General features: G+C 45.5%; 1 protein-coding gene across 1 annotated transcript in view; it reads right to left on the bottom strand.

Moving 5' to 3' along the window:
- The window catches only part of FAM204A (family with sequence similarity 204 member A), a 45,073-nt gene extending 35,482 nt beyond the window's left edge, over positions 1-9,591 (bottom strand). Inside the window, exons 1-5 of the mRNA XM_073595789.1 lie at positions 9,400-9,591; positions 6,135-6,219; positions 4,677-4,722; positions 4,497-4,596; positions 3,436-3,525 (exon numbers count right to left, since the gene is read on the bottom strand). Of these exons, the coding sequence (XP_073451890.1) occupies positions 3,436-3,525; positions 4,497-4,596; positions 4,677-4,722; positions 6,135-6,219; positions 9,400-9,501 (423 nt within the window). The 5' untranslated portion in view covers positions 9,502-9,591. The remainder of the gene's footprint in view (positions 1-3,435; positions 3,526-4,496; positions 4,597-4,676; positions 4,723-6,134; positions 6,220-9,399) is intronic.
- Positions 9,592-23,081: the final 13,490 nt, after the last annotated feature.

Genomic DNA, 23,081 nt, shown 5'->3' with positions numbered 1-23,081 from the left:
CCAGCCCTCTCCTATATACTACACTCTAGCTTGCCTGCCCTCCCACAGTATGACTACTATTATAAAATTAGTAGATGATACTGCTGTCACTGGTCTCCTCAAGAATAGTGATGAAACAGCTTACAGACAAGAGGTCAGAAATGTTGTTCAGTGGTCTGCCACAAATAATCCAGAGCCTAAAGCATTTGTTACACCAACACTTCATATTCCTGATATGTGCCAGCTTCCTACTCTGGAAGAAATTTATAATACTTCTTGTCTGAACAGAGCAATAAATATAGTGAAGGATCCTTCTCATGGGCGTTGATTTAGTAAAGGCAAATAGACTGTGCACATTGTAAGTGCAGTTGTAGAGCTTAGTGAATGTGCCCGAAGCGCTGCCAATATCCATCATCCAATTATGTACAAGTAAAAATGCAGGTTTTTTTTCTCTTGCACCCGACTGGTGGCTTAACCACATTGACTCTGGGGAAAATGAGTGCAACTGTACTTGCAAAAATCAACCCCATTGTCCATTTATCTTCCTGCCATCTGGGAGGCGTTACAGGACAACGAAAGCCAACACAGGTAAGCTGGCCATAGATGGAACGAAATTTGACCGGTTCAACAGTGACCGGCTGAATTTCGATCCATGCATGGTCGTTCCTGCTCAACAGAAGTCAATCTAACCATAGATTTCTGTAGAATGGGAATGCTGACAAACTTTCCACCTGCAGCTGCTGATTAATGTATTCTGACAGTGGAGGAGTCCTCCTTTCACAATGGCACAGTGGGGAGGATTCCTCCATACACCTCACATATGTGAATGGGGGAATCAGGTTTTTTTTTTGTTTTTTTGTTTTTTTTTAAGCTGGCTGACAAAGGAAAAAAAAAAGAAGGAAGATTAATCTATGGGCAGCTTTAGGCTAAGAAACAGTTATCTTAGTTTTGTGGTACAGCTGAATCAATCACTATATAAATAAGGGTGATTGGTTATATTTAATAATAGCATAGATTTTTTTATACAGGTTTTATTAATGTGTATATATTTTTAATGTGTAATTGTGGTAATCATGTAATGCATAATTCTGGGAATCAAAATGGAAATTCTGTTGTATGTTTTCATGTAATGAAAATTAAGTCTCATTTATTTATATATGTAAAAAGGAAAACTGTGCTGTGTACAAACCCAATAACACTTAGCTGCAACTCAAAGTGAAATGCACACAAGTTAAAGTAAAAAAGGAGCTGCGCTCTTAAAATGAAGTGTTACTCCAAATGAGATAACAAATATAGATGAATAAAATGAGAAAAATTGGACTGATAAGTCCCATAAACAATAAATCATGTGACGTATAAGAAGTCCTCCAATGTCGGACTAATTCTGTGAAAAAATAGTATGCAAGAAAAAAAAAAAAAAATTATATGAACAAAAACAAATTTTAGAGTCCTCAATGAAGAAATGGGTAATTGTAGCAACACAATAAAGTGAAATCCACTCTGACTTTTGAACAACAACCTGAATCCACCACCAAAGAAATTGCAAGCTTACCATCTGCACAAGCTGTTCGAGCTTGTGGCTAATACCCAGGCAGGGCCTTTAATCCTCCCCGTGCCTCCAATGGCCGGTGAAACGGGCGTTACTGGCAAGGATGAACTTCGGCGTGTTCGCACAGCTCACGTGCAGAGCCCGCCAGGAAGTTGGCATTGCGCTAATCACAGGCAAGTGCTGACTTCCTGGCGGGCTCTGCACGTGGGCTGTGCGAACACACCAGAGCACATCCTTAGTTAGTGGATACTGTGGATATGTTCAGCGGCCAGCCACCAGCGACAGCTCGATGCAAGTGTTAATAATGGTCCAGACAAAAGATAGGAAAGGAATCGCCATTGGTAAAACCGGTTTGCAAACTTGTATAACAAAACTATGACATTTTCATTTTTTTTTTTTTAAGTTTTCTGTCTTTTTTTCGTTTATTTAGCAAAAGAAAAGAAAAACAGTGGTGATTAAATACCACCTGATACTAACTCAGTGTATGTACAGGGCACAAAGCTACAGCCACTCAGATCGCACTGTGGGTGTTTTCAAGGAGACTTGTCAGTGAACAGCTCGGTGTGTCTGGCAGCAGAGTATATTTTGGGTGTTTGTCACCCCTGCAGTGCTCATGTCCCAGTGCTGGCAGTGTGATAGATATCCTAGAGGGGGATATTTGCCTCCAAGCTATGCACAGGTTTTAGGCCTCATACACACTGAGTATTTTATATGCAGCTTTTAGAGGCATCTTGTTTTTTTTTTTTCTGCCCCTCAATGTCAGACAGTGTGCCCATGTACACATAAGCTTTTACAGGCGTTTAACACACTTCAATACCGGGTACTTTTACCCCCTTCCTTCCCAGGCCAATTTTAAGCTTTTGGGCTGTTGCACTTTGAATGGCAATTGCGTGGTCATGCAACACTGTACTCAAACTGCATTTTTATCATTTTTTAACACAAATAGAGCTTTCTTTTGGAGGCATTTAATCGCCACTGGGTTTTTTTTTTTGCTAAATAAAAAAAAAAAAACGGAAAAAAGACCGAAAACTTTGAAAAAAATAAATAAAAATGTCATAGTTTGTTATACAATTTTGCAAAGAGGTTTTACCGATGGCAATTCCTCTCTTTTTTCTGGACCATTATGAACACTTGCATCGAGCTGTCTCTGGTGACTGGCCGCTGAACATATCCACAATATCCAGTAACGCCCGTTTCATCTGCCATTGGAGGCACGGGGAGGATTAAAGGCCCTGGCTGGGTATTAGCCACAAGCTCAAACAGCTTGTGCAGATGGTAAGCTTGCACTTTATTTGGTGGTGGATTCACGTTGTTCAAAAGTCAGAGAGGATTTCACTTTATTGTGTTGCTACAATCTCCTATCTCTTCATTGAGGACTCTAAAATTTGTTTTTTGTTCATATAATTTTTTGTTTTTTTCTTGCATACTATTTTTTCACAGAATTAGTCCAACATTGGAGGACTTCTTATACGTCACATGATTTATTGTTTATGGGACTTATCGGTCAATTTTTCTCATTTTATTCATTTATATTTATCACATTTGGAGTAACGTCATTTGAGAGTGCAGCTCCTTTTTTTACTTATTTATATACTCCACTTCTTTACATTCTGTACATCGTCATGCCTTCCCCATGCCTCCCCTGCATATAATGCCCAGCGTTGTACCCTCCACACTGCTCTTTTGTACACATGCTATTGCCCATCATACTCTTAATACTCTTCTCCTGTCCTCTTACTACTATCAAGAGACATACAAGATTACCAGTTTTGATTGGTACAGTTTTTATGTAGTCATTGTGGTCCCAGACCCCTTGTACATAGTTCATGGTACACACTTGTTCTGCAGTGGTTTTATATAACAATTATACATTAAATGATATCCATGAAGAAATGAATTCTACTTACCTCTCGGGTGGCCAGCTGGTCGCTTATCTGTTCTGCTTCTTCAATGTCACCCTTCTGTACTGACAAATCCAAGTTCTGCTCCAGACGGGACTGCAAAAAAACAAGTAGGACATTAGGAAAGACTGAGGGAAGCCAGGCAGCAAGAAATGACCCTCTGCCCCTCAAAAGAGAATTATATGGAACCTGTCAGTAAGCAAAACGTCTGTGTGGGCAGCCCCACCTGCCATTCTCTAACTTACAACCTGCAAATCCTTCTGAAGCAGTTTGCCACAAATCGATTCACTTTCCCTCAGACACGAATGCCTGGAACAGGAATGCAGCCCCTGGGCCAAAGAACAGCACCTTACTCATGCTTCTTACACACTTAATGGGTTGATGTCTTGGCTAACTGAAGGTCTGAAGAAAATGGTTAAATCACACAAGATGGAAGCCAGGAGAAGGTGGATAAGACACTCTAGGTGGGGGTCTGAAAACTTCACTCAACCATGAACCTACCTTCCCAAGACCTCTACCAAGCACAGACCTCGCCCATCTTTACTAGAACTCCAACAAGCATCCACCTTGCCCATAACTCCATCAAGTCTGGACCTTTACTATGCCAAGTTCTCATTGACTTTAGTCACATCTACATCTTATCTAAATTACCATCCAGCATAGATCCACTCACTTTCTCCAGACCTGCACTAAGCCTAGACCTCTTCAAATTTTTTTCAGACTTCCACCATACCTAAATCTCACCCAAATTCTCCACAAAACCCAGAGATCACACACATTCTCCAAATTTCCATCAAGCCTAGACCTCACCAACCCCAAGGAACCATGTCACCTTCCCCAAACCTTCATCAAGACTGGGCCTTCACTATGTCCAGACTTCAGTGACCTTGTCCAAACCAGCACCCAACATAGACTTCCTTCAGACCTCCACTGAGCGCAAACCTCCTCCCAAGCCCAGACCTTCCCCTCCTTCTCTAGACCTCCACCAAGTCAGGGCTTCTCCCATTTTTTTCCTATAGCTTCACCAAGACCAGACCTTCCCCCTTATACTTCCAAAGAAATCCTACCTTTTTTAGCACCTTCTGACACACAGGTGGATTCAGGTGGTCATTGATCCCAAAGTATTTCTGAAGCGTATCCAGAGCTGGGATCTTCTCTGGTGTTGAGCTGGAAACACAAAAACACAGAATATTAGGGTTACTGCAAGAGGTGGCCACAATCCAGACTGTCAGCAATGCACCATTTACCTTTCAACCTTTTCGGGAGCTTCTTTATTACTGGCCTTTCTTTTCCCTAATTGCAAAGATATAATGAAAAGTTATACAATCCTCAGGAGAATATAAAGTGCACTGACACAAGCATAGAATAAGCTCACATGACTGGCTGCAGGAAGGAGAGGGTAGTGATGGAGGTATAGACATCAACCGCTAGAGTGGAGAGCGGCTGCTGGGGAGGGAGGAATGAAAAGTGGTTGCTGGAGAGGGTGATAGAGGAATGAAAAAAGTGACTGCTGGAGAGGGAAATGATGGATGAATAGAGTAACTGGTGGGGAAGGAAATAATGTAGGAATAGAGCGGTTGCCGGGGAGGGAAGCGAAAGAGGAATGTCAATTGGTTGCTGGGGAGGAGTGGGATGGAGAACGGTTGCTGGGGAGGAGTGGGATGGAGAACGGTTGCTGGGGAGGAGTGGGATGGAGAACGGTTGCTGGGGAGGAGTGGGATGGAGAACGGTTGCTGGGGAGGAGTGGGATGGAGAACGGTTGCTGGGGAGGAGTGGGATGGAGAACGGTTGCTGGGGAGGAGTGGGATGGAGAACGGTTGCTGGGGAGGAGTGGGATGGAGAACGGTTGCTGGGGAGGGAAACAATGGAGGAATGGGAGGCCGGCTGTTGGGAGTAGGAATGAGCTCAGGTGTGTTCGCAAACAGCACGTGCAGAGCCCACCAAGAAGTTGGCACTGCGGAGCGCTAATCACAAGCAGTGAGACATTGTCCCAATGCGCGGCTGCAGAGATCGGGAAATGTCTCACTGCCTGTGATTAGCGCTGTGCAGTGCCGACTTCCTGGCGGGCTCTACACGTGCCGTTTGCGAACACCCCTGAGCTCATCCTTAGTTGGGAGCAGAAGAGAGAGAAGGAGGAATGGAGAGCCTTGGGTGTGACATCTCCACTAACACTATGTACACATATCCTGTTACAGAGCTTCCATTACTTCCAGGACAATGGAGACAACTAAGTATATGTATAAACAATATGGTTATACAGTGAAAAGTGTACTTGCACAGACACAAATTTTTTATACGTAAATATGTTTTCCTTTTTTTGTATCAATAAAATATATTTAACATGATTGTGTCGCCTTAAAAGTCCCATTTCCAACGGGGGATAAGTGTGTTATGCTCATATTACTTCCAGGAGAAGAACCTAGTCTGGGTCATCTACACCAGTGGTTACCAACATCAGTCCTCAAGTACCCCCAAGAGGCCATATTTGCAGGTTTTCCTTTATCTTGCACAGGTGCTTTAAATCAGAGTCAATGGTTTGCTATTTTGGACAGCTATTTTATCTAAGAGAAATTCCCAAAACATGGCCTGTTGGGGGTACTTGAGGACTGAGGTTGAGAACCACTGATCTACACCATCAGTGGTTTCATTAGCGCCCCCCCCCCCCCCCAGGAACATGGTACGGCCCATCCACATCCATACCTCACCTCTCTTACGCCGCCGTTGCCTCTTCTGCTGTCGGCTGATCTCTGCCTCTAACTCGGAGCGCTTCTTCTGAAGTTCCAGAAATTTCTGTGATTACAAAATACAGAGGGAGATGATTACACAATATTACTGGAGCCTGGGGGTTGAGGAGAAGTAACTACGGCAACAACGGAGGTACAGGGGCCTGAGAAGGGAGGAGTAATCTGGTATATAACTGGGGTACAGGAACCAGGCAGAGTATTAGAGTAAGAACCGGGGTACAAATACTGTGGGGGTGAGTGTTTGGGTAATGGGGACATAGATAAGAAGGTGGAAGGTAGGGATGAAGACGGACAGGGAATGAGATAATATAGGAGGAGGGGATGGGAATGACTGATGAGGATGAAGGGGAGGAGGTCAAGAATGAGGATGGTATAGGAGGGGAGATGGGAATGACTGAGAAGGATGATGGTGGAGGACAGGGATGAGGATGACTGAGGAGGATGATATAAGTGGGGGTGGGAATGACTGAGGAGGAGGATGAAGGTGGACAGGAATGAGGAGGATATAAGAGGGGGATGAAGAGGATATAAGAGGGGGGATGGGAATGACTGAGGAGGATGAAGAGGATATAGGAGGGGGGGGAGGGAATGGCTGAGGAGGAGGATGGGGGGGGGGGGAATGGCTGAGGAGGAGGAGGATGAGGGGGTGGGAATGGCTGAGGATAAGGATGAAGTGGATATAAGAGGGGGGGGGTGGGAATGACTGAGGAGGATGACGAGGATATAGGAGGGGGGATGGGAATGACTGAGGAGGATGAAGAGGGGGGCTGGGAATGGAAGAGGAGGATGAAGAGGGGGGCTGGGAATGGAAGAGGAGGATGATGAGGGGGGCTGGGAATGGAAGAGGAGGATGATGAGGGGGGCTGGGAATGGAAGAGGAGGATGATGAGGGGGGCTGGGAATGGAAGAGGAGGATGATGAGGGGGGCTGGGAATGGAAGAGGAGGATGATGAGGGGGGCTGGGAATGGAAGAGGAGGATGATGAGGGGGGCTGGGAATGGAAGAGGAGGATGATGAGGGGGGCTGGGAATGGAAGAGGAGGATGATGAGGGGGGCTGGGAATGGAAGAGGAGGATGATGAGGGGGGCTGGGAATGGAAGAGGAGGATGATGAGGGGGGCTGGGAATGGAAGAGGAGGATGATGAGGGGGGCTGGGAATGGAAGAGGAGGATGATGAGGGGGGCTGGGAATGGAAGAGGAGGATGATGAGGGGGGCTGGGAATGGAAGAGGAGGATGATGAGGGGGGCTGGGAATGGAAGAGGAGGATGATGAGGGGGGCTGGGAATGGAAGAGGAGGATGATGAGGGGGGCTGGGAATGGAAGAGGAGGATGATGAGGGGGGCTGGGAATGGAAGAGGAGGATGATGAGGGGGGCTGGGAATGGAAGAGGAGGATGATGAGGGGGGCTGGGAATGGAAGAGGAGGATGATGAGGGGGGCTGGGAATGGAAGAGGAGGATGATGAGGGGGGCTGGGAATGGAAGAGGAGGATGATGAGGGGGGCTGGGAATGGAAGAGGAGGATGATGAGGGGGGCTGGGAATGGAAGAGGAGGATGATGAGGGGGGCTGGGAATGGAAGAGGAGGATGATGAGGGGGGCTGGGAATGGAAGAGGAGGATGATGAGGGGGGCTGGGAATGGAAGAGGAGGATGATGAGGGGGGCTGGGAATGGAGGAGGAGGATGATGAGGGGGGCTGGGAATGGAGGAGGAGGATGATGAGGGGGGCTGGGAATGGAGGAGGAGGAGGATGATGAGGGGGGCTGGGAATGGAGGAGGAGGAGGATGATGAGGGGGGCTGGGAATGGAGGAGGAGGAGGATGATGAGGGGGGCTGGGAATGGAGGAGGAGGAGGATGATGAGGGGGGCTGGGAATGGAGGAGGAGGAGGATGATGAGGGGGGCTGGGAATGGAGGAGGAGGAGGATGATGAGGGGGGCTGGGAATGGAGGAGGAGGAGGATGATGAGGGGGGCTGGGAATGGAGGAGGAGGAGGATGATGAGGGGGGCTGGGAATGGAGGAGGAGGATGATGAGGGGGGATGGGAATGGAGGAGGAGGATGATGAGGGGGGGTGGGAATGGAGGAGGAGGATGATGAGGGGGGGTGGGAATGGAGGAGGAGGATGATGAGGGGGGGTGGGAATGGAGGAGGAGGATGATGAGGGGGGGTGGGAATGGAGGAGGAGGATGATGAGGGGGGGTGGGAATGGAGGAGGAGGATGATGAGGGGGGGTGGGAATGGAGGAGGAGGATGATGAGGGGGGGTGGGAATGGAGGAGGAGGATGATGAGGGGGGGTGGGAATGGAGGAGGAGGATGATGAGGGGGGATGGGAATGGAGGAGGAGGATGATGAGGGGGGATGGGAATGGAGGAGGAGGATGATGAGGGGGATGGGAATGGAGGAGGAGGATGATGAGGGGGGATGGGAATGGAGGAGGAGGATGATGAGGGGGGATGGGAATGGAAGAGGAGGATGATGAGGGGGGATGGGAATGGAAGAGGAGGATGATGAGGGGGGATGGGAATGGAAGAGGAGGATGATGAGGGGGGATGGGAATGGAGGAGGAGGATGATGAGGGGGGATGGGAATGGAGGAGGAGGAGGATGATGAGGGGGGCTGGGAATGGAAGAGGAGGATGATGAGGGGGGCTGGGAATGGAGGAGGAGGATGATGAGGGGGGATGGGAATGACTGAAGAGGATATAGGAGGGGGGGATGGGAATGACTGAAGAGGATATAGGAGGGGGGGGATGGGAATGACTGAAGAGGATATAGGAGGGGGGGGATGGGAATGACTGAAGAGGATATAGGAGGGGGGGGATGGGAATGACTGAAGAGGATATAGGAGGGGGGGGATGGGAATGACTGAAGAGGATATAGGAGGGGGGGATGGGAATGACTGAAGAGGATATAGGAGGGGGGGATGGGAATGACTGAAGAGGATATAGGAGGGGGGATGGGAATGAATGAGGAGGATATAGGAGGGGGGATGGGAATGGCTGAGGAGGATATAGGAGGGGGGATGGGAATGGCTGAGGAGGATATAGGAGGGGGGATGGGAAGGATTGAGGAGGATATAGGAGGGGGGATGGGAATGGCTGAGGAGGATATAGGAGGGGGATGGGAATGATTGAGGAGGATGAAGGTGGACAGGGATGAGGAGGGGGATGGGAATGACTAAGGAGGATGAAGGGAAGGAGGACAGGGATGACGGGGTGGTCCATACAGCTCGGCAGGCGGCGGGCACATTGCCGGTCTCCTGTCTCTCCTCCTCATCCTCGGTAGTGTCGCTGTCACTCGGTCCCGGTGAGGGCAGTCCGCTCCACATCTTCTGTCCCCGCCCACGTTACCACGGAGAACCGGAAGTGTCTGAACGGCGCTCTAGTCCCCTCCGGTGACGTCATTCTTCAGCGCCCAGCGAGCGGTGTGAAGATGAGCATGATGGGAGAGTGTTGGGGGAGGGAGGGAAATGTGTGTCAGTGTTGTCATCCTCGTCTTCCGTGTTCTCTTATCCTGAGATTTGGAGATGGGAGGGGGGACAATCTGACCTATGGGGAGGCCATATCACAATATTCTCGTTGAATCACCTCAATACTGGGCACTTACACCCCATTCCTGCCCAGACCAATTTTCAGCTTTCTGCGCTCTCACACTTTGAATGACAATTACTCAGGCACTGTACCCATATGAAATTTGTGTCATTTTTTTCATACAAATAGAGCTTTCTTTTGGTGGTATTTGATCACCTCTGCGGTTTTTTATTTTTTGTGCTATAAATAAAAAAAAGACTGTAAATTTTGTCATTTTTCTTTGTTTCTGTCATAAAATTGTGCCAATTAGTAATTTTTCTTGATAAATGTTGGCCAAAATTTATACTGCTACATATCTTTGGTAAAAATAACCCAAATTAGTGTATATTATTTGGTCTTTGTGAAAGTTATAGAGTCTACAAGCTGTGGTGCCATTCACTGAAAATTGATCACACCTGAAGTACTGAAGGCCTATCTCATTTCTTTTCTTTTCTTGAGACACTAAGCCCCGGTTCACAAAGGGGCGACTTGTCAGGCGACTTCGCCGCCTGACAAGTCGCGTCCCGTTCTGTACTACGGAACCGTTCTAATAGGAGCGATCCAAATCGCTCCGACTTAGAAAAAGGTTCCTGTACTATTTTTGGGGCGACTTCAGGCGACTTGCATTGACTTCTATACTGAAGTCATTTTGCAAGTCGCCGCTGAAGTCATGTGCAGGTCGCCTCGGTGAGTCAGCCTGCAAGTCGTGTTGCCCCTGTGTGAACCGGCAGTAACAAGTCAGGAAAGTACAAATAAACCCCAAATTACCCCTTTTTAGAAAGTAGACATTCCAAGGTATTAAGTAAGAGACATGGTGAGTTTTTTTAAGTTGTAATTTTTTCCCACAATTCTTTGCAAAATGAAGATTTTTTTTTTACAAAATTGTCATATTAAGAGGTTATTTCTCTCACAGCGCATATGCATACAACAAATGACACCCCAAAATACATTCTGCTACTCCTGAGTATGGCGATACCACATATGAGACATTTACACAGCCTGGCCACATTCAAAGGCCCAACATTGAAGTAGCACCTTCAGGCGTTCTACGAGCATAAATGGCACATCTCATTTCTCAACCACCTATTACAATTTTGAAGGCCCTGGAGCACAAGGACAATGGAATTTCCCCCAAAATGACCCCATTTTGGAAAGCAAACACCCCAACGTATAATCTATGAGGCATAATGGTCTTTTGAACAGTTCATTTTTTTCCAGAAGTTTTTGGAAAATGTGGGGAAAAAATGAAACCGCTTTTTTTTTTTTTTTTTTTTTTTTTTTACACAAAGTTGTCAATTTATCAGATATTTACAACACATAGCATGTACATAGCAAAGGTGACAAAATACATTCTGCTACTCCTCCTGAGTACGGCGATACCACATGTGTGAGACTTTTACACAGCCTGGCCACATACAGAGGCCCAACGTCCAAGTAGCACCATCAGGCGTTCTAGGAGCATAAATTACATATATAATTTCCTGGCAACCTATCATTTTTGAAGGCCCTTCATTTTTCTAACACATAGCATGTACATACCAAGAATTAGAATCCAAAATAAATTTATTGCGGAAAGGGTACAAAAAAAAAAGCATTACCTGTGCTTTTAGTATTGTCCACAGAGGAGAGCACTGGTCCAGGCAGCAGGCAGGGATGTGCATAGCAACAGCAATAGTAATTATCCAGGCAGCAGGCAGGAATATTGTCTATAGTCAGCACAAGGATATTGTTAGCACAGCACAGTCCATAGAAATTGTCCAGGCAGAGATAGCCAGCACAGCCATAATACTGGTCCTGCTACACTGTTACCCATAATGTGCACGTCCCTTTTATCCTTTCACTTCAAGGCCAGCACTTTGTTGCATCTCAATGTTGCTCTTTCCCCCCTTTGCAACTTTTTGTTCGCTAGAGATTGTGGGAAGCCCTTCCTATTTATTCTGGAGGTTCCGCAGGCCAGGGTTTTTGCGATGTATAAGTGTTTGAAAAGGGGCAGGCTGGTGTAGAGGTTTTCAAGGTATATGTGATATCCTTTGTTCAGAAGTGGGTATGCCAGGTCCCATACAATCTTTTGAGGTGTGCCCATGTAGGATGGGCACTCAGGGGGCTGGAGCTGAGAATCTCTTCCTTCATATATGCGAAACGCATACAGATATCCCGTGACTCTCTCACAGAGCTTGTAAAATTTGTATCTGGCCCTTTTGCTAGGAATGTATTGCTTTATTCCTAGCGGGCCTGAAAAGAGTACCAGGGACTCATCTACACATATATTCTGATCGGGGACATAGAGTTCTGCAAATCCTTGGGAAAAGATATTTATCAGTGGGTGAATTTTATATAACGTATCATAATTTGGATGATTGCAGGGAGGGCACTGGGTGTTCTTGCTAAAATGAAGGAATCTCATAATCATCTGGTATCGGGACCTGGACATTACCACAGATTAAATGGGCATGTGGTGGATGAGGTTGGTGGACCAATAGGCATGTCCTTCATTTTTTTTTTTGTAAGCCCCATGTTCATGGTGTGGCCCATAAACAATTTGAACTCCTCCAAATTCAGATCTCTCCACTCAAACAGATGAGCATATGATGATTGGGGGTTGTTGGCAATATACTGCTGGGCATATAAATTGGTCTGGTCCACAATGAATTGCAACAAAGTGTCGGGCAAAAACAGATAAAAACAATCAATCTCTATGAAATTTTGGGTGTTGGCCTGCACACCTGGCTGCGAAAGGGGGAATAACTGGTGATCCCGAGTCGGAAGGCAGCCATGTTGGGTTGGCAAGACCATCTGGCATGTATGTAGAGGCCCTGGCTCTTGCGGGAGGTGACACTCCAGTAGTTGGGGGATTTGAATTTCCTGTGCTGGTACTCAGGCGTGATGTGGCAGCACTGGTACTGGGCCTGGGCATTTGTTCTAGGGGCCTATCGCCGGCGGCAGCACTGATACTGGGCATGTGTTTCCGGGGCCTATCGCTGGTGGCAGTGCTGGTACTGGGCCTGGGAATTTGTTCTTGGGGCCTATTGCTGGTAGTGGGCCTGGGAATATAATCCTGGTTGCTGGCGCCTGCCTGGTTTCCAGAGCACCGTGCCCTTTTAGGAGGGACCCATTCTTCCTTCCGAATCATTTGCCGATTACCTACTCTCAATTGGTTCAAATGCCAAATTTTATTTGGAATAAGAATTGGAATCTGATGGGAACTCCCCGCTGCTCTCATCAGTCATGGAGAGGATCTGGAATGCCTCCTCACTGGTATATAATCTTTTGGACATGACGCTGATGGCTGTGTGACAGGTGGCAGGTGACGGTCACTGATGGGCTGTGCGATGGGTGGCAGGTGATGTTCACTGATAGGTGATGACGGTGTGACGGGCAATGGTCACTGATGGGTGACAGGTGATGGTCACTGATGGGTGACAGGCCATGGACGGTGACGGGTGATGGTCACAGACGGGTGACAGGCCACGGTCACCGATGGATGATAGGTGCACAGCTGACGGTCACTGATGGGTGACGTGTGCACCGATGATGGTCACTGATGGGTGACGGGTGATGAATAACAGGCCACAGTCAATGATGGGTGACGGGTGCACCTTATATAGTTACATAGTCAGGTTGAAAAAAGACACAAGTCCATCCAGTTCAACCATAAAAAATAAATAAATAAAATAAAAAATATCGTACAATCCAATATACCCAATTCTATATCCACAGTTGGAGGAAGAACTGTTACTTTTGATCCCAGACCCAATATCATTTATAAAGATATTAAAAAGTAAGGGTCCCAGCACTGAACCTTGGGGTACACCACTGATAACCTTAGACGATTCAGAGTAAGAATCACTAATCACTACTCTCTGAATTCTGTCTTTTAGCCAGTTTTCTATCCATTTACAAACTGATATTTCCAAGCCTGTAGACTTTACCTTACACATGAGCCTTGTGTGCGGAACTGTATCGAACGCTTTTGCAAAATCCAAGTATACCACGTCCACAGCCACCCCTCTGTCCAAGGTTTTACTTACCACTTCATAAAAAGAAATCAGGTTTGTCTGACAACCTCTGACGGGTGATGGGTGACAGGGCACGGTCACTAATGGGTGACAGGTGCAACGCTGACGGTCTCTGATGGGTGACAGGGCACGGTCACTGCGGGTGATGGGTGACGGTCACTGATGGCAGTCTCTTATGTGACAGGTGCACTTTATGGGGTGATTGTGGTGACTGTTGGGTGACAGATGACAATGGGGGGGGGGGGCAATGGGACAAGTGTTGTGCTTGGTGCAGACACTACAGAACACAGATCTGTAACTCACTGCTCCTGGCTCTTCTCTCCTCACACTGGAAATGGTGTATGAGGAGGGAAGAGCCAGAAACAGGTAGTTACCGGTCTGTGTTTACATTTAGTGATCGGCTTTAAAATGATCACAGCCGATCATGTGGTAAACAGCCGCCGGCCAATGGCTGTTTTACAGCGTTAGTGACGAGCAGTGTTCCCGGGAACACGCTGCCACCGACGTGCAGCATGCGAAGTGGGGAGGTACCATCTGTGATCATCTGTGATCAGCCGTGACTTCATCACGGCCGATAATGTGGTAAACAGCCATGCCCAATGACGTGCGGTGTCTCGGTGACACGCCGCCACCGACAGTACAGGGCTGCGCGCACACGATCGCATGCATGCCCTGTTTAAATGGACCGGCGTCATTTGACACCCGCCCAGAACGAGAGCCGTGCCGCCCAGCCGTCATATGACGGTGTCTGTCTCCAGCTGAGAACATTTTCTAGTTGGGGGGGGATTATTTCTGCCCATGTATAAGGCCTCATGTACACTGCTGCTGCAAAACGGACGTTTAGGAGCAGTTGGGCATTTTTTTCAGCTGCTCCTGAACTCTTCTCTATGTTATCTTATCAGTACATGTACACGGGGTCGTTTACAGTCGTTTCTAGGCAGCTGAGTTTAGAGGCTTTTTTTGTGAATGCAAAAAAATGGGTTCAGAAGCTTTAGAGGCATTTCAAGCACCAAAGGCTTCCTGTAAATGAAACGCGTTTAACCGCATTTCGTTTACAGGCGTTTTTCATTATTTGGCTATTTTTTTAAACGCTTCTAAACTAAAACACAGCTAAACGTGGCATGTAAACGTGGCAAAACGTACGTTTTAAACGTGGGTTATCTGTCAAGTTAAATCATTCAGGAGAGGTTGTAAAAACGTCCCGTGTACATGAAGCCTAATGTCCTGTACACACAGTCGGACTTTCCGACGGAATATGTGCGATCGGAGCTTGTTGTCGGAAATTCCGACCGTGTGTGGGCTCCATCTGACTTTTTCCATCTGAATTTCCGACACATAAAGTTTGAGAGCAGGCTATAAAATTTTTTCCGACAACAAAATCCGTTCGCGTAAATTCCGACCGTGTGTGGAGAATTCCGACACACAGAGTGCCACACATGCTCAGAATAAATTAAGAGATGAAAGCTATTGGCTACTGCCCCGTTTATAGTCCCGACGTACATGTTTTACGTCACCGCGTTCAGAATGATCGGTTTTTCTGACAATTTTGTGCGACCGTGTGTATGCAAAATAAGTTTGAGCCAACATCCGTCGGAAAAAATCCATGGATTTTGTTGTCGGAATGTCCAATCAATGTCCGATTGTGTGTACAGGGCATGACCACTGTCAGAAGGACAGGAAGTAAGAGGAAATCTCTCCTGACAGGGACCCAGTCCTCCCCACCCCATCCTCCATCCAAAGCTGAGAGATATGGCTGGGTGTAGATCATAAAGAAGGGGAGCGGAGGACAGACGGTGTATAATCGGTGTATTCAGCACAGAGCTGCCTCCATACTATAAAACAGATTTCATTGGCTTCAAAATAAAGATTATACTTGTTTATCCTTTTCTGTTTTTCAAGAAAGAGTTGGTAATTCTAATAGAAGCTAGATCCCTTCAAGTGGTTGGTTCTCCTAGAACCCAAATCTTCCTGAATTGGTAGGTCCTCTAGATCCTCCTGACATAGAAATTCTGGATCATCCTGAGTTGGTAGTTCTAGGATCTAGAACCTCTAGAGGTAATATTTCTTTTAGAACCTAGATCCCCCTGAGTCGGTATTTCATCTAGAACCTAGATTCTCCATGGATGGTATATATTCTAGACCCTAGCCTAGATCCTCCTGAGTTGCTAGTTTTTCTAAATCCATCTCAGTTGCTAGTTTTTCTAGACCCTAAAGCCACTTGAGATAGTAATTTCTCCTGAATTGGTAGTTGTTTTAGAACGCATAACCTGTATTAATAGGTCATCTAAATTCTTCTCGATCCTCCTGAGTTGGTAGTTCTTCTATATCCTAGATCCTCATAAGCTGGTAATTTTTCTAGAACCAAGCTCCTCCTTAGTTGCTAATTTTTCTAGATCCATCTCAATAGTTCTCCTAGAACCTAAAGCCCCCTGAGTAAGTAGTTTCTCCTAGATTCTCCTGAATTGGTAGTTCTTTTAGTACCGATATCTTCCTGTTTTGGTTGTTCATCAAGAACAATCGCGGTCGTTTTTCTAGAACCTAGTACCTAGAACCTAGTTGATATTTCTTTTACCCTGTTTCCCCGAAAATAAGACCTAGCGTGATTGTCAGTGATGGCTGCAATATAAGCCCTACCCCCCAAAAAAGCCCTACCCTGTTTCCCCGAAAATAAGCCCTTCCCTGAAAATAAGACCTACAAGGACTTTAACTAGGGCTTATTTGGGGGGTAGGGCTTATATTGCAGCCATCACCGACAATCACGCTAGGTCTTATTTTCAGGGAAACAGGGTAGTGTTGAATATAGTTCCTCCTGAATTGATCTTCTAGATCAGGGATTCCCAAACTATGACCTTCCAGCTGTTGTGGAACTACACATCCCATGAGGTATTGTAAAACTCTGACATTCACAGACATGACTAGGCATTATGGGAATTGTAGTTTCCGAACAACTGGCCCATAGTTTGGAGACCCCTGTTCTAGATCCTTCTCAGTTCCACTATAACCTAGATCCTCAGTAGCTTCCCCAAGATCCTGGTAGTTCTTTTAGAAGCTATAACCTCCTGTGTTGGTAGTTTGTCCAGATCTTTCTCAGTTGACAGTTCTTCTAGAACCTAGTTTCTCCTGAATTAGTAGTTCTAGATCCTCCCGAATTGGTAGTTTTTCAAGAACCTAGACCCTCCTAAGTTGGTATTTCTTCCAGAACCTAGATCCTCATGAATTGGTGGTTCTTCCATAACCTAGATCCTCATGAGTTGGTAGTTCTCCTAGATGCTCCTGAGTTGGTAGTTCTTCTAGAACCCTAACATGGTCAAGCACTGCCAATACGAGGTGTACTGCTGTCGTGGGGATCATGTAAATTAACTTCCTTGGTGTTACATGCAGTTAGGAATAGATGAGTGGCCCTAAAAGCAGTCTGCCTGCAAGACCGCTCATCCATCTCTAATCCCACATAACACCTCAGATGTTAGTTTACAAGCAAACAGGCACGCTACCCATCATTGATTTGTGCAGGTTCCTAGCCTCAGCTGATTGCAAGCATCTATGCTTCCCACTGTGACTGTACTCTGATTCTTGGTGGTGTATGACCTTGATCGGCCAAGTGTCCTATCATCTTGTTGGAATGTCCAGACAATCCCAGAGCAGACACAGAGGGGAGCCCTGCTGTCACAACTCCCCACACACAGAGAGGTGCCCTGCTGTTACTGCTCCCCATATACAAAAAGGAACCCTGCTATCACTGCTCTCCTTACAAAGAAGGAAACCCTGCTGTCACCCCATACACATAGAAGATCCCCGCTGTCACCCTTCCCCATACCTAGAGGGTGCCCTGCTGTCACCCCTTCCCTTACACAGAGGGGAGCCCCACTGCCACCACTCCCCATACATAAAGATGAGCCCCACTGTCACCGGTCCCATACAAAAGGAGGAGCCCCACTGTCTCCACTCCCTATACACAGAATAGTGCCCCGCTCTCACCATACAAAGAGAGGAGCCCCTCTATCGCTGCTCCCTGTACACAGAGAGGGACCTTGCTCTTACCACTCCCCATACACAGGAGGAGCCCTGCTGTCACTCCTCATACACAGAGAGGAGCCATGCTGTCACAACTCCCCATAAAAAAGACCCCCCCTGTCACTGCTATCTATACACAGAAAGGAACCCTGCTGTTACCACTCCCTATACACAGAGAGGAGCCCTGCTGTCGCCACTCCCTATAAACAGGGAGGAACTCTGCTTTCACTACTCTCTATACACAAAAGGAGGCCCTCTGTCACTGCTCTCTACACATAGAGGGGAGCCCTGCTGTCACCACTCCCCAAACACACAGAGGAGCCAAGCTGTTGTACACCACTCTCCATAGAGAGAGGAGCCCTACTGTCATTCCTCCCCATACATAGAGGGGAACCCTGCTGTCACCACTCGCTATACAGAGAGAGGAGCCCTGTTATCATCACTCCCCATACACAGAAGGGAGCCCTGCTGTCACCGCTCCTCACACAAAGAGAGGAGCCCTGCTTTCGCTGCGCCTGATACAGAGTGCAGAGCCCCACTGTCATTGCTTACCATAGATAGAGAGGAGGCCCCTCTGCAAACCTGCAGTGGAGTGTGGACATATATGAACAAACTATATAGTCAGACACAAAGAGCAGAGCCCTCTTTCACTGCTCCCCATATACAGAGAGAAACCCTGCTGTCACCCCTCCACATACATAAAGATAACCATAGAAGAAAATTAAGTGCCCCCCAAAAAGAGTACACTGGGGACTTTAAGGCCAACTATATATATATATATATATATATATATATATATATATAATTGAAGAATATAAGAATGTATAGAAAAATACTACATTTATTGGAAAAATATTAAAAATATAGGTGCATACATCACCATATAGAGCATAAATAAAAGCATAAATACAGTTGATACAATTGAAGTTGTTGATCTCCTGTTGTCTCTCCCAATATAATTTCAGATCACTCTGGTACTCCAGTGCATTTTGCCGGTCTGTTTCCGACCACCTTGGGCCACCAGTAAGCTCATCTTCACCTTTGATCCCTTGAAGCTCTGACACGCTCTCTGGAACTTTTACATATCCAGGCACCATACCAGTAAGCTCCAGATCTGGTTGTTCCTGGGACCACAGCAGGGCCATTTTTGATCATCCACTATACTCTTTCCTACATTTGTGTATAACTTACCTGTATACACATATTATACTATTGGCAGTAGTGAAACACAGTATCCAGTTCATCGGTAAGTGATTCCTGTTCCATCTCCCACAATGCTCATTCTTTGTCCATTGAATTCTTTTACACTCAAACTTCTGTTATGCTCTATTATAGATTGTCATTTATCTTGATATCTCCTGAAATAAATGACCCTGACATTGAGATCCTGAAACGCGTCAGTCAAAACAACAGGGGATCAACAACTTAAATTGTATCAACTGTATTTATGCTTTTATTTATGCTCTATATGGTGATGTATGCACCTATCTTTTTAATATCTTTTCAATAAATTTTGTATTTTTCTATACATACTTATATTCTTCAATCTTTATATATATAGTTGCCCTTAAAGTCCCTGGTGTACTCTTTTTGGGGGGGGCACTTTATTTTCTTCTATGGTTATCCAATATGGGATATTGGCAACAACTAGGTCTTTTTAGGTGAATCTACTTTAAACTCACATACACAAAGAGGAGTACCGCTATCACCGCTCCATATACACAAATAGGAGCACCGATATTACTACTCCACATACACAGAGAGGAGCCCTGCTGTCACTCCTTCCCATATACAGAGGGGAGCTCTTCTGTCACCCCTCCACATACACAGATGTGGCGGATACCTGTCTTTTATAATAAGGCTTACCTCTAGGTAGTGCATATACAGTTGTGCTCATAAGTTTACATACCCTGGCAGAATTTATGATTTCTTGGCCATTTTTTAGAGAATATGAATGATAACACAAACTTTTCTTTCACTCATGGTTAGTGTTTGACTGAAGCCATTTATTATCAATCAACTGTGTTTACTCTTTTTAAATCATAATCACAACAGAAACTACCTAAATTACCCTAATCAAAAGTTTACATACCCCAGTTCTTAATACCGTGTATTGCTCCCTTTAACATCAATGATAGCTTGAAGTCTTTTGAGGTATTTGTGGATGAGGCTCTTTATCTTCTCAGATGGTAAAGCTGCCCATTCCTCTTGGTAAAAAGCCTCCAGTTCCTGTAAATTCTTGGGCTGTCTTGCATGAACTGCATGTTTGAGATCTCCCCAGAGTGGCTCAATGATATTGAGGTCAGGAGACTGAGATGGCCACTCCAGAACGTTCACTTTATTCTGCTGTAGCCAATGACAGGTCTACTTGGCCTTGTGTTTTGGATCATTGTCATGTTGGAATGTCCAAGTACGTCCCATGCGCAGCTTCCTGGCTGATGAATGCAAATGTTCCTCCAGTATTTTTTGATAACATACTGCATTCATCTTGCCATCAATTTTGACTAAATTTCCTGTGCCTTTGTAGCTCACACATCCCCAAAACATCAGCAATCCACCTCCATGTTTCACAGTAGGAATAGTGTACCTTTCATCATAGGCCTTGTTGACTCCTCTCCAAATGTAGTGTTTATGGTTGTGGCCAAAAAGCTAGATTTTGGTCTCATCACTTTAAATGACTTTGTACCAGAAGGTTTGAGGCTTGTCTCTGTGCTGTTTGGTATATTGTAAGCGGGATACTTTGTGACATTTGCGTAAGTAATGGCTTTCTTCTGGCCACTCAACCATGCAGCCCATCTTTCTTCAAGTGCCTCTTTATTGTGCCTCTTGAAACAGCCACACCACTGACCGTGATTTGGTTTCAACAGAACCCCTCATTTTCCACTTCTTGATTAGAGTTTGAACACTGCTGATTGGCATTCTAAATTCAGTTCAGTTAAGTACAGTTCAACTACCTTTTCCCACAGATCCTTTGATAGTTCTTTTGCTTTCCCCATGACTCAGAATCCAGAAACGTCAGTGCAGCACTGGATGAAAGATGCAAGGGTCTGTCAGGAGTCCAGAAACTCATTGACCTTTTATACACACACTAATTACAAGCAAACAGATCACAGGTGAGGATGGTTACCTTTAATAGCCATTCAAAGACCTTTGTGTCAACTTGTGTGCATGTTGTCAGGCCAAAATCACCAGGGTATGTAAACTTTTAGACAGGGTCATTTGGGTAGTTTTTGACGTCATCATGATTTAACCACTTCAGTACCCACCCATAGTAATATGACGTCTGCAGATGGGATCTCCCATCCTGGGCGGGCGTCATATGACGTCCTCAGCTTCGCGTCGGCATAGGGGGCACCACGTCACCAAGGAGCTGATGCGCGATGTCCGCCGGGCACCCGCGATGTCCGCCTGGCACCCGCGATCGCTCGTGAAAGAGCAGGAATGTGGATCTGTGTGTGTAAACACAGATCCACGTTCTGTTAGGGGAGAGGAGACAGATCGCATGTTCCTAGTATATAGGCATAAAGAGGGGAGTTTGGGACTTTAAATGAGGCGCACTTGTCGCCTCCATCCCGGAGTCAGGTATATAACAAACAGGGAAGTTGGGACTTTAAATGAAGCGGTTGGATTGCGGAGGGTTGAAAAATATTAATTTAATAGTCATAGTAAATAGAGTAACAAGGATTTCACATATATCAACACACATATATGTTTTTACATAAAAATGAAGCATATAGTATGGAAAAATACATGCAGTAGAAAAATCAAACTCGATAAATGGTAATTAAAAAACTAATGGTACAACAGTAACTGGAATTGATCGCATAGCCATGATAATAATCATAATCATGATCATGATAGGTGCCAGAAGTGGCATGCCCGGAACCTGGTAGCTGGAGTATAAATCACATGATAATAATAATGGTCATACTAGGTACCCGAAGTGGTGTGCCCAGGACCTGGTGTGAAAAGGGCACAATGATATAAAAAGTTAGAAAATAATACTGATGACATCAGAGTATAAATAATTAAGGTTGAAGCATCAAGTGTAGCTCGACGCGTTTCGTGGATGGTTTTCTCCACTCATCAGGAGCTGATGCAGTACAGACCTGTAAGATATATAGATATAATAAATCTCCATCTTAATAGAGAGGAGTAAAATAGATCTAATCACAACATGGTTGGTCAGAAGACATACACTTACCAACCCTGGCACTGAGTGAGACGCACGGCAAATGGCACGGAGTGAGCCAGAGGCAACAAACCCCAGCACGGGAGCTGAGGCAGCATAATATGTCTGGGTGGCAACCGGTGATGGAATGGCAGTGTCCGGATAATGGGGTGGTGTCCATGTGACAGAAATGATAATGAAGAGCTTGTCAAAATGAAGGGATATCTGGGAACAAAATGTCAATTTATAGATAGTAAATGTTCGTAATATAAAATGAAATTAGTAATATTGAATAATGTGTAGATAATGTACCCATAGATACCCTTGTATATAATATCGGTAGATAATATTATAGAAATAGTCAAATTAATAATATTGAGTAATGTAAAAATAATGTATCTAAAGATACCATTGTATATAATATTGATATGATGTGGATGATATTTATAAAATTAATAGTAATAGATACCTTTATGTATAATCTTAATAGATAATATTGTGGAAATCATGATGAAACAATTAAGATGGTGACTAGTGCAAATCTAAATGGTGTGCTTTGTGAAAAAGGGAGTGTAAGAAATAAATAGTGGCTGATGGATAAAACAAGATGTGCAGTGTGCTCTGTTTCACTGCACATCTTGTTTTATCCATCAGCCAAAATTGACATTTTGTTCCCAGATATCCCTTCATTTTGACAAGCTCTTCATTATCATTTCTGTCACATGGACACCACCCCATTATCCGGACACTGCCATTCCATCACCGGTTGCCACCCAGACATATTATGCTGCCTCAGCTCCCGTGCTGGGGTTTGTTGCCTCTGGCTCACTCCGTGCCATTTGCCGTGCGTCTCACTCAGTGCCAGGGTTGGTAAGTGTATGTCTTCTGACCAACCATGTTGTGATTAGATCTATTTTACTCCTCTCTATTAAGATGGAGATTTATTATATCTATATATCTTACAGGTCTGTACTGCATCAGCTCCTGATGAGTGGAGAAAACCATCCACGAAACGCGTCGAGCTACACTTGATGCTTCAACCTTAATTATTTATACTCTGATGTCATCAGTATTATTTTCTAACTTTTTATATCATTGTGCCCTTTTCACACCAGGTCTTGGGCACACCACTTCGGGTACC

This window comes from Aquarana catesbeiana, linkage group LG08 (genome assembly GCF_042186555.1).
Source record: "Aquarana catesbeiana isolate 2022-GZ linkage group LG08, ASM4218655v1, whole genome shotgun sequence".
Classification (NCBI taxonomy): Eukaryota; Metazoa; Chordata; class Amphibia; order Anura; family Ranidae; genus Aquarana; species Aquarana catesbeiana.
Note: the sequence above shows the minus strand (reverse complement) of the source record. Positions and strands in the feature narration are given on the sequence as shown.